The sequence below is a fragment of the Echiichthys vipera genome, assembly GCF_963691815.1.
Source record: "Echiichthys vipera genome assembly, chromosome: X".
NCBI lineage: Eukaryota > Metazoa > Chordata > Actinopteri > Perciformes > Trachinidae > Echiichthys > Echiichthys vipera.
Window position 1 is genome coordinate 15,200,690 of NC_139825.1, and position 12,982 is coordinate 15,213,671.

Below are 12,982 nucleotides of genomic sequence, written 5' to 3' on the forward strand. Positions count from 1 at the left end.
ACACACACACGCACACGCACATGCACACACACACACACACACACACACACACGCACACAAAGTAAACATGACGGCCCTATAAATATAAATTGCAGTCAATGGAGCTGGAATTCCTTTACACTCACTCACTGAGTCACTTCACCCTCACTTCTTCTCACTTTGTACACACCCCCAGCAGGTGCTTTCACTTGAAGTTAAGTTTGCAGTTGTGCTTTAGGCTGTGACTTTCAGTTTAATTCCACCACAAGAGCCTGGGAGGGTCTGAGGCCTCGGGGCTGGGGGCTCTGCAACACTCATTGGGGGGGAAACAGATTGAAGGGTGTCCACTGCCTGCTGCACCTCTGTCCTCAGGTAGCACCCGGACGTCCCGTCTGAGCTGAGCGTTGGTCTGCAAAGGGGACAAAAGGTTGTCCTTCATCCATCCAACAGAACCAGAGCTGCACTGCATCTACGATCAGTCAAGTCTCAGGCCATCAGAGCATCTTTGTCTTGGTAAGAATACGCTGCCTTACACAATGTCCTAAATATGTGATATCCGTCTAAAAAGTTCTCCTTGTTCACAGCATTACTTTTAAGTGTTAGATAAGCCTTCATATCACAGTACATCAAATCTTCTACTATTGTCTGGATTTTCTATTATCTATCAATATTAATTAACTTGTGTACACACTCAAATCTTTGATCGTCAATTAAAAATAATCTGAAAAATCTGATTCATAGTCAGAGTTTTGGTTAGTGGTGAGTTTAATAAATTTAGGAACTTCACTGCCCAAAATGTGGAAAAGACAGGATTAAAGACAACATAAAATGTTATCTTATTAATTTACCACATCAGTTTATTTTTTTTCTTTGTGTTGCTTACCTGTTTTTCTTTTAATTGTTTCTGTATATGTATGATTGCTGCTTTCACACTGGAAGATAAAAAACAAAATGTGGTCAGATAAAAGGTGTCTGCAGGCGTTGTTGGTGGTTTGCTTCCCAAAACCACAATGATAAGCTGACATTAAAAAAAAAAAATGTGTCACTGCTGTCCGGGGGAAGGTAGGGGATTTTCTGATCAAAGGTGGAAATTAAATTCAACGGCTGCTCCCAATGACTTATAAGAGTAAATTACAAATAAAGACAACATAACTGGACTTGCTCCTAAAAGTCCTTTTCACTCTCTCATTCAGATCTATCGTGTCAAACTGATCTACATCATCACATTGCATGACTCATGTGGTGTCTGTTAACTTAATAGACAAATTTAGGATCACATTTAAGGAGTGGGCTCTAAGTTGTGCTGACTCTCTAAGGGACTGTATAAAAAGTATTGGGTCGTGGAGTTATAAAAAGCAAGTGCTTTATATATTTTTAAGACTGCTACCCCCTAAAATCTACAGTAGTAGATCATAAAGGTGTGTTTTGTAGATGTCCTCAGTCACTACTGTTGACATCTACAAAACACATCTTTATGATTTATAGTACAAATGACAGTCATCTTTTTAAAAAATTTTAATATAAGAAATCTGAAGGGAAGGTTATAATGTGAAAAAAGAAAAACATAAAAGACTCCCTCCCCTCAAAATGACTACCCTCCTAACTTTTCTTATCTTTTCTTTCTAAGGGGCGGAGGTTACTATGTTTATCTGCGAAATAAACCCCAGGATAATGATAGGGTAAGATCTGGATGAGATTCAAACGTTGACATGCCACCAATATAACTTAATTTGGCATGTGTGGACAATGTCTCACAGCACTACATTACTCAAATTTCCAGACCTAATGCCAATAATCGGCAGTAAAAAAATATGCGATATCCTGCTATTCTTTCAATTTACCCTCTGTATGAGATGAGATGTGTTTCGTAAATAAAGTTACCTTGCATAGAATTTAATTCATGCAACACTTATTATTAAAAAAATATTAATTTATTGACACAATAAAAAAGAAAAAAGTAATGTACGATAGAAAGAACGGCTCTCATCAAGAACGACTTTTCCTTTGTTCGAGCCATTGAAAAGAATTGTATTGTTCGCAGACGTCACATCACTAATGATGACACAAATTTTAGGACAGTATCTTCTGTACAGCCTTTATATTGTTGCACTTGGTTGCTCACATTAAAAATAATGGAAAAGGAGAGCTCTTTCTGATCCCTTCACTGTTTCATAAAGTTACAGACATGGTTGTACGCGGGAAGGTATGGGGGGATAAGACCATCTTCTGGAGAAACATATTGGCAGCTTAAGTCAAGATGGAGTCAAGTTTCTGTGCAAATTTAGCACACACGTTGAATGTTACTGTTACTATTATGTAGAGTACACATCAAGATAAACGGTTGGGGCGTTAAAGTGAAATTCCGGTGTAAAATCATCCCAGGGTCTTTTTTGGCAAATTGGGTCATCAAATAAGCCATCGAGGCAATTTTTTCTAATATGAACTTTAAACGTAGATTTTCCGGAGTGACACCAACAGCCTGTCGCAGCTAACACAGATAAGCTCGGGCGGTGAGTTGGACGCATTGAAAAGTCTTTTTTAACCACTAACACTGATCCAAATAACACCAAACCTCTGCAGTAGCATGATAAGAGTCCCCACACATTAACTAAAGCACCAACAACGTAGTATGGGAACACAGAGTGTATTAAAAGAGTGTTTTGAAAAACTTACCAGCTGCTCCATTAAAGTTGATTACCAAATACAATCCAAAAGGAAGGAGCTCATTGATGATTTATTCCAGCAAAACATGTAAACGTTGTGGTTTGTGGCAGTTTGGTGAAATGTCCCATATGGCTTTCCCTGCAGCACCGAAACATTATATAGATCTCAGAGGTCAAGGGGCAGGGGTCAGGGGTCAGATAGCGCGCCAGAAGGCGCACAGTGAGTACAGGCACGGGTAAAGCCGACTAGCCTGCAACTTGAAGTGAAGAGAGATAGAATGGTTCGTGTTTGTATCTTTACCAGCTGCAAAATAAAAATGAAAGCTTACAACCCAGAAACTTTCCATAGGTTGCCATTGAGGTACGATGAACATGCTCTGATAAACCAGTGGCTTATTGTTTTAAATCCGGACATTGAGATGCTGATCGAGATGCCTAGGCAGTTGTATTATTTTGTCTGCAGCAAACCACGTTTACAACACATACTATGTTGTTGGTGCTTTAGTTAATGTATCAGGACTCTTCTCATACTACAGCAGAGGTTTGGTGTTATTTGGAGCAGTACTAGTGGTTAAAAAAGCTGTTTTAATGCGTCCAACTCACCACCCCGAGTTTATCCATGTTAGCTGCAGCAGGCTGTTGGTGTCCCTCCGGAAAATCTACGTTAATAGTTCTAACACGAAAAAAATGCCTTGATGGCTTATTTGATGACTGAATTTGCCTAAAAATACCCTGGGATGATTTTACACCGGAATATCACTTTAATGCCATTAAACCTGTACAGACGAAGACGTGATGAAGTAAAAAGAAGAGTGTAACCTCAACTGAAGGATTTGTGTATTTTTTTTCCTTGTCACCTTAGTGGAAGTATCAGTTGCTGTTTATTTCACATGCTTAATTTATTTACTAATTCTGGTTCAAATGTGAAATTTTGCTTCTATTGTGACAGCAACTTACCACCTCAGGCAAACTTTTTTAGCTTAGACCAGCACAAACCAAAGTCAGACAACCCCCCCCCCCCCCCCCCCCCCCCGGGACATGGACGTTCGCAATAGAGGTCAAGTGTTGTGAATGTGTGGTTTATGTGTGAATGCATGAATGTGTGGATGCATGTGTGCACATGGTTATAGCTATTGCGAATCCACGCTTGTTTTATGCACAAATTCAGAAAGTGCAAAAAACATGTGGATGGAAATTGACTTTATGTTTGTCAGTGTGCACTTCTAGCCAATAAAAGCCACACATGAAGTTGTGAAGTTTGTACTATTCATCTTCATTGGCTCATTACTGTTGGCTAATTGCCACTTTCTAAAGCAGCATTTTTATGTGTACGTTTTTAAAACTGCATTTAAAACCTGCTCTGCATTAAATTCAGCTGCGTGAGCACATGCCTTAGGCCTCATGGTGAGAGTCCCCATATCTTCACTATCTCTGCAAAAACAGGTGACAGGTTTTTTTTCTCCATCCGTCCGTGCTGTGCCTCCAAATCTTCAGGTCCAATCTAAGTCGTATGAGGCTTATCATCTGTATCACTAACTGTAAATACAGCCCTCTTCAAAATTAATTTGGACTAACACCAAAGCTGTTAAGTTGTTTCCTAGGATACTGGCCTAATGCCAGTGCACCTGACTAACAGCAGAGATGAATAATCAAGTGCACCAACATCCCCAACTGGCAGTTATTACAACCCGTCTAGAGATAGAAAAAAAACAACATATAAATAGAGATGCACAGGTAAAACCTTTTTTTCCCATGCACTGGTCAATTTAGAGATTTGAGGCTATTTTGCTTCTATAGACCATTTAAAGGTTGTAAACATAAATATTCTAAAGTTTATTTCCTGTTGCAGTGAATGTGAAAGACATCAGCAGACAGGAAGTTAACAAGGACCAGGGCTGTTGCCTAGCAATGGAATTCCATTAAAAAGGTCTATAACATTTCTTCTTTCAGACAAGTGGAAAGAAAACCTCCTTAATAAAACATTTATGTGTTTATTTTGTCTGTTTGCATCTAAAGATTTATCTTCAATTTAACAAAAGTTAAAAATTTGATAATTTCTTATTTGCATATTTAAACATACAATTTCAGAAAACTTGTGATAATATATGTAATTGTCTCGATGTCAGTCATCTACTGGGGAAGTTTCATAGTGATATATATACATATGTATATACATATATATATATATATGTATATACATATGTATATATATACATATATATATATATATATACATATATATATATATGTATATACATATGTATATATACATATATATACATATGTATATACATATATATATATATGTATATATATATACATATATATATATATGTATATATATATATATATATTAGTTAACATTTTTTTACCCTATTTTTCTGTAGCGTCTTGCAAATTGTATGAATTCAACAATCCATATCTCTAAATAGCAGAAAAGAAGAAGAAGAATTCCTCCATTAATCCCGCAAGGGGAAATTCATTTTTTTCACTCTGTCATTATATTATTCATATATTCTTATATTATTAAATGCTATTGTCTCACAATTAGTTTTTTCTCACTCTGAGCCAGAAATCTCCTCTTTTGTTCTCACATAGACCAAACTTTCCAGTTTGGCTTTGGTCTTATTTCATTCAAAGCCTGATTTATACAACATTTTATTCCTAAATACATGGGGAAAAAACGATTTTCAAGGTTGTTGCCATAATATTTTGATTTATGGAGTGATAAAAAGAGATGTATAAAATCCCCTCTGTAAAAACCTTTGTATCTAATATATGTCAACAAAATAAAACAAGAAATGTGAACCTGGATTTATACAATGATCACATTTCCGTTCTGGAAATTTATGCAAATGAGCACATATTTATTTAGATAATGCTTGATTTGCACATTTAAACATAACATTTGAGAAAATTCCCTATACATTTTTTTTCTTAATGTAAATAATCAACTGTGGAAGTTTCATGGGGATATCTATAAGTTAAAATGTTTACCCTATTCACCTGTGGTGTCTTTGGGTTTAACTGATAGGAGATGGAGAGATATGATGGCCTGTGTAAATAGCAATAAAAATAGAAGCGAACACAGAAAATCAGCCTTTATTTGCAATTCATAAAATTGGCAAATTATCTGCCTAAAAATACACATAACCCTCATTTATAATGTGACCAGAACACCTGCACATGTCACTGCTGCCATAGAAAAAGCAACAATCCACACATCAAAATCACTTCCTGCAACCTGCACGCTTTCTTCCCAGTAAAAGTCATATTGCAATCGTCCTTTTTCCCTTGTTCTTGGGAACAATGACTTCCTTAGTTGGATCAAGTTTCCCATGAGAAACAATAACAATGGGAAAAAAATCTCCCTTTAACGTTCACATAGCAAACAGTCACGCCTGGCTGTACACACTCCTCTAACACCAGACTCAAATAACACAGACCATTTTCTCTTTTTTTTTGTGAAAAGCCAAGCAGCTGAATAACATTTTGGTCGCTCAAATCTCACACATGACCTTTTCTTTTTCAACCCAGATGGAATCATCCAGGTTAAACACACTTTGAAAGAGCAAACTTTCAGTTGTTTTAATCGCTACTTATTAACTTTCATTTAAACACTTCAGCTGACTTCTGTCACAAAAACTGTTTCAGCAACAGTGATAAATGGGTCAACAGGTTGATTTCAAGTTAGATTGGTTGTATTGGTCTGCATCGTTCATTTAAAGAGAGCTGCTCAGCAGTATCTTACAATAAATAAATAAATGTCGGCCCCTACATTAAAATAAGTGAGGGTGTGGATTGCAGAATGTCCTAAAAAACAGCTTTAATGTTTTGTGTATGGTTACACAGCTAAAGCACAAAGGTTGCTTTTGGTAAGTTTTGTTTGTTCATTTATTTGTGTAAACTGTTTAGCTGTAAAATGAGAAGGTTTGTAACCAAATTTAGCCAAAACCAAGCCCACCAGCCGATCTAACAAACGCTCTCATTTTACAGCTAAACAGTACACGAAAACATGTTTTTGAAAACACTTTATGAAAAAAAAAGAATGCAACACAGTAACAGAATATTGATTCATATTTGATCAGCGCTGCCTCGTTTCACAATTTGATCAGAGTTCATGAGCAGTCAGAGACTTGACAATGCTTCAGAGATTCGGCTCTGATTGGTTGTTGGTCTGCTACAGTGGATGTAGCAGATGACATTAGGAGCTGACAGAGAGATGTAGAGATAGCTTCACAGACTGTCATTGTGCTGTCAAGATATAATGACAATTTCAGCAAATGCGGGAAAAAAAACAAACATTTCTTCACTGAAAATTACCAACTTAAGCTTTAAAGGAGACCAAGCATGTGGAAGAAATGTGGTTCCCAGGATGGACGCCTGCATGGAGGGAGTCCCTTTCCGTCGGTGTCAAAGGCTGACTTTGTTGAGTAAATGGAGCAAGCTCTAATGCTCCTGAAATGAATATCAGCGTCTTGACCAAACTCATTTAGAGATCAGTCAGGGTCTTAATCCCTCTCAGCGGGGGTGTGTGTTTGTGTCTTTTTCTCGTGCCCCCTCTTCCTTTTGGAAGAAGGTAATATGGCTAAATTTGCTTTGCTAATGGGCTTAGTGCAAGCTGTTGCAGAGCAGAGTTGACACAGAGCAGCCGGGCTGGGATACCAGTGGCTTTTATTCTGACTCCTGATAGAGTGAAAAGGAGTGTGAGTTATAGTTTACGAGAAATTTGGAGATAAAAGGAAGACTGGGGAGGAGGTTTTACAGTGGGGGGTTGAGGACCAAAGTCTGGAAGGGTAATCTTTTTTAGGGGCAGGAAAGAAAATTTAATTTCACAAATTTGATAAAGAAGAGAAACTATGTTTTTTCTTAAAACTTGCTTTACAATGATTGTGTCCATAAGAAAAAAAATGGAATAATGTGATAATAAAAAAAAAAGGTGTAGCTTCAGAAAATGGTGTAAGGTGTGTGCCACTAAAATCAATAGACAACAAACTGAAAAGAAAGAGGCTGTTCAGATGAAAAAATAATCAATTTAATTCAAGCCCAAAATATGAAAAAGTGTGTTACATTTTGGTCATGTTCTGCTGATGATGGTCCTATGAGTTTTTACTTTTTTCACCCTTTGCATCACAAATACTGACTGCATTGATGCTCATATCCATGAAGGTCACCGGAATAAATGAAAACGCGGATTTGATCAAATCGGATTAATGGCTCTTATGCTTATGTTACATTTCACCACTGAGAAAATGATCAAATAAAATGGGTGTAGTCTATTGTTTTAAAATTTTATGAGACTTTTAATTTCTTTGTGTCTTGACAAATAAATCTGTGACACTCCTTGAACATGTGCTCTGTGCTCATTTATTTTACGGTGGCACTGATAACCTGGTGAGTGACAGCAGTGTGCCTTCCCATATGCCAGCTGTGGCAGGTACACATCACAGGGGCCATATGCGAGTTCAGCCTGAGATTACAACACTTGTGCCACAGCTGACGACCATAAATGAACACTTATGATGGCAATTTCCTGTTATGAAGGAGCTGTCACACTTATCAGTTGAGTCTTCATAAACTGGTTGTTTTCAGTGGACGCTCTTCTCCACATTATCTAACTTGATTAAAAACTCCAGCTGACAGTGGAGACAGAAGGCTGCAGAGACGGCACCTTGAAAGCCGAGGCAGGCGGCGAAGCTGCTTCAGGTCTCAATACAAGTCACCTACCCCCAACACATCAGCCATTCTGGGCCGCTGACCCACAAATAAGAGACTCAGTCAAATCCATTTTGCCCCATGCCTGTCAGCGCTGTGTGTGTTTTAACTCTCTTGAGGGTCATTTCCCCAGAATCTCCATTAGGCTCAGGGTTCTTAAAGAGCATCGATCAGCACGGTCTCACCTCAGTTCTGCTCGCAGCACATTACGAAGAGGCACTCTCATGTGCAGCTGCTCTGATGGAGTCTATTACTAAACAAAAACAAATGCTGGTTTAGCAGCTAGAGATTTACAGAAAAGGAACTGTTAAAGGTATTTTCTTTTTGACTTGAACCATGTATTGATGCAAAGTGATGCTGAACTGCTTGGATGTTTTAAGTTTGCCAGACAGGATTATTATTCATGACTGCAGATTTAAATGACTTTTACATAGCAGGAAGATTTCACACTGTTCAGAATATTAAGCCACAAAGGATAATTTTACACGTCTTTCAGTTTTGGTTAGAATAATGTAATAATGAGTATAATGTGGCTTTTCTGGTCTCCCTTGTCTCCAGTTATGTCAAATCCAGTGGACAGTTTATCAGAAGGCAATTTGTTTGGATCCCGGATCGGGATGACTGAGGATTCCCTTGCCATCCTGGAGCGAAACAGAGGCTCTGGCGAACCCTGGGATCTGGGGGAGCCCAAACCAAGCGTGGAAGCCCTGGAGCGTGGCCTGCCGGGCCTCTACCTGTCCTGCTTTGACATGCTCCTCACTGAGGATGCCACCTGGCTGGTGAAAGTTTCAGAGAACTCCCCAACGCTGGCTGTACCCATGACTCGCATAGAGCCCCAGGAGGAACCGGAGCAGTGCCCCGTCATTGACAGCCAGGAGCAGGGACTCTCTCCCGGGCTGGAGGGGCAGGAGGAGGAGCGATCTCTGGAGCAGGTGCAGAGCATGGTGGTTGGAGAAGTGCTGAAAGACATTGAAACAGCCTGCAAACTTCTCAACATCACCCCAGGTAGGCTTCCTTCCACCACACCTGCTACTGCAATTTGTCATCTTCAAGAGGGGTATTACAGTACAAAGACACATAACTGACAAAGAAAGAAATCTTTTTAGACATTTTTGTGTTGCCTGTTATTTGCAAGTAAAGGGATATTTATTCAACTTAAGCTACTTGATCTTGCCCCCAGAATCAACACATATTTGTGTGGATAGCACGGGCAAGATGACAGATCTCCTATATCATATCCTTACTGACGCACAGCCGTGTTTACCTGCTCCAGGATCTGTTTAATCCTGACCTTTGCATGTGTTCTCCTGGATTGTGACAGCGATGTTTCTTTCCTGCCAGTAGACAGTGTACACAGTCTTAAGGGCGAGGTCTCTCCTGCTCGCAAAAAGCAAACAGAAGAAGCATTATGCATTGTAAGGCTTCTGGTGTCATAAAGCGAGGCAATCTCCAGGCATCTGTTCTACTGATTAGAACTGTAGTGGAATAAAAGAGCAATTACCTTGTTGTTTCAGTGACTGTATTATGTCTAAATGAAGCAGAACATCATGCACTCTTGAGTTTTCTCACCCAGGTTCCCATCTTTCCCTGTTTGTCATAGACCCCATAGAGTGGAACACAGGCAATGTCCAGAAATGGCTGCTGTGGACTGAACATCTGTACAGGTTGCCCCACGCAGGAAAGGCCTTCCAGGATCTGATAGGAAAGGACCTGTGTGCCATGAGCGAGGAAGAGTTTCGCCAACGCTCGCCGCAATGCGGAGACACGCTGCATGCACACCTGGACATTTGGAAGTCAGGTGTGTGATGGTTGTTTAACATTAAAGGGATAGTTTTTTTTTTTTTTAAATGCTGTTGTATGAGGTACTTAACCAAGGTCAGCAGCCATACCTGTAGTAGATGGCGCTCAGCATCCTCCCCAGTTTGGAGAAGCAGGGAGGCATACTGACAAAGTTAAGCAAGTGTTGATGGGAAAGGATCTAGACATATTTTAGCCACATGGAAATAAAACAGTTAAAGTGCACGCTATAATTAGAATATTTTCACCACTTTATCTTGCTGTTGGACAGCCCTGTTTAAGTTTAAATGGGCGAATTGAAGCCGTTCTCTTGCTGGTCTACCACAGAAACTGACCGATGGAGACAGTCGTGGACTATCAACACCTGTGTTCTGCGATGTAAAATTTATATTTCTGCCAAGGGAGTCTGGTGGCTTTGACGAGAGACAGTCATCAGTTTCTTCATACACTAGAACTGATATTTACTTTTTTAGGTGGTTAAAATATGTTTCATAGGCAACACTGACTGTGGTTAAGTACCTCATACAACCCCACTTAAAAAAACTGAACTGTCCCTTTAAGTTCATCATAGTCTGCTGTAGCTCCTACGATGATTGTATTGTCCAACGTTTGGCTGTTTGGAAGTTTTGGATTTGCATTTTGAGTTTATTATTGTTTATTCACATGAGTGGATAGGAACAGTTAATTTTATTTGTTTCTTTTTTAAATTAAATAATAGAGTAACGGGTATAAACATTAAATTAATTGAGGGTAAAAAACCTGTTTAATGTCTGCCACTCTTCTGTTTCCAGCTGCCTGGATGAAAGAGAGGTGTTCAGTTGGAGATACAAAAACTACTGGTACGCTTGGTTTCCTCATACACCTGCCATTTAAAGACAATATTAAACTTTCATGAATACAAACTGCACTGTAACTTTGCTCAGAACTCAGCAAAATTAAACATTATAAGCATTTACACACTGGACTTTTCTGTTTACTTACTTTTTAAGAATTGAGTAAAGATTTCATGCATATCTTGGGTCTCTGTGAACGTGTCACTACGTAGTGGCCTTAAAGTCCAACTGTTATGTTTGTGTTGTTCAGGTTGCGAGGATCTTTGGTCCGAGGCAGATTCATCTTGTTCCGGTCAGCCCATTCACCTCTGGCAGTTCCTCAGAGAACTTCTGCTTAAACCTCACAACTATGGACGCTGCATCCGCTGGCTCAATAAAGAAAAAGGTATCTTCATTAAAAAAAAAAGGAAAAAAAAGTGTTAAACAGTATTGGAAGCAATTTGAAGTTTAACTGTGGGAGTTGTAGAGAAATTTTAAAATGTATTATATAATGTATTGTACTTTTGTAATTGAACTGATTACAGTTCTTACTCAAGTTAACTTCTTTCAGAGCTTAAACGGGAGTGCTTTCATCACTTACACTGTAACTAAAACTTTAACTGCTTTTATCTTTTATTCTTGACCTCACAGTTCAACTGCTTTGAGACCTTACATATGAACTAAATCTTTACTCACTTTCACACCGTCACGCAGTAACTGCTGCCTCTGTGCCAGTAATTTCAGTGAAGGGCAAGCTGCAGGTTTTTACCACGGCAGCAGTGGTATAAAGCGGCTGCCGCCTACGTGAACATGCACAGATTTTGCTCTATAACCCCCCAGAGGCAGGAGCCACTTTTGAAGATACTTAGCTTTTTAGGGAAACACTCTTGAAGGTAGGCAGTTGACAGGGTGGTTGATAGAGTGGTGGACAGGGCAGTTGCTGCATGGCGGTGTGAAAACAGCTTTACACTTCAACTGAGACCTAAACTCCTTTATATGCTTTCCCTTCAGCTGATTTTATTGCTTTACATAAAGTCAATATGAGTCAAATTAGACTCATTTTAAACGGTAACTCTTAAACAACATCTCACAAGCAAAGAATTGATATTTTAAATCCGTTTCACTTGTTTATATCGTTTCAAAATGTTAAAACAATTTCAATATTTAAACAACAAATCAAGACAAAAAATGTATGTATGTATGTAATGCTGCCTTCTTAACCAAGTAACCAGGAAAAAAGACGTTTTCATCTCAATCAGACTACTGACCTAATTGAAAGAAAAAAAGAACAAAGAATTAATTAAGTGGAAGACTAACATTGCTCTCTAAGTGGCCAAAAAGTAAACTCTTGTGATAACTGTGTGATGTCTCGTTACAAACCTCCAATTTCTTGTGATTCCCACCAGGTATTTTTAAAATCGAAGACTCGGCTCACGTTGCGAGACTGTGGGGACTCAGAAAGAACCGACCTGCTATGAACTATGACAAGCTGAGCCGCTCCATACGCCAGTACTACAAGAAGGGCATCATCCGCAAGCCCGACGTGTCTCAGAGACTGGTGTACCAGTTTGTTCACCCAGTATGAGGATGCAGCGGAAGAGGAGGAGGAGGATACTAAATGGGCAGACTATCTCCCCATGCGCTAAGCCAGAGGTGAAAAAGTGACAGGAAACAAGTGCACTGACCAACCCCAATGGTACACATTTCCACTGCCAACACTGAAGCAACAGCTGGCAGCTGCTGCGTGAAGGCTAATCGATGCACAGGCAGAGAGAAAGAGACAAAACAACGTGGCTGTTGAGGTTTTTTCCTTCTGTAGAACCACAAATTAAAAAACAGAAACTGCCTTGTCATTTGCATGATCTGCCTGTTTATCTTTCCACAATGTGATTCACATTTATCCTTTTCTCATTACAGCAAACAGTCAGAACTGATTGCTCTTGCGCACAAGATTCAGGAAAACGCCCATAGCTACATTTGCTTTGTCTCCTTGTTTTGCTCATCTTGACCACTGTC

At 39.2% G+C, this 12,982-nt stretch overlaps 1 protein-coding gene across 1 annotated transcript; it reads left to right on the forward strand.

The window, feature by feature from the left end:
* Positions 1 to 369: 369 nt before the first annotated feature.
* Positions 370 to 12,551, forward strand: spdef (SAM pointed domain containing ets transcription factor; the record flags this gene model as incomplete). The annotated part of the gene is made up of 6 exons (XM_083939480.1): positions 370 to 492; positions 8,916 to 9,362; positions 9,958 to 10,155; positions 10,946 to 10,993; positions 11,238 to 11,372; positions 12,373 to 12,551. Exons 2-6 carry the CDS (start codon positions 8,918 to 8,920, stop codon positions 12,549 to 12,551), a joined length of 1,005 nt encoding a protein of 334 aa, XP_083795606.1. The 5' UTR covers positions 370 to 492; positions 8,916 to 8,917.
* Between the last annotated feature and the right edge of the window lie 431 nt (positions 12,552 to 12,982).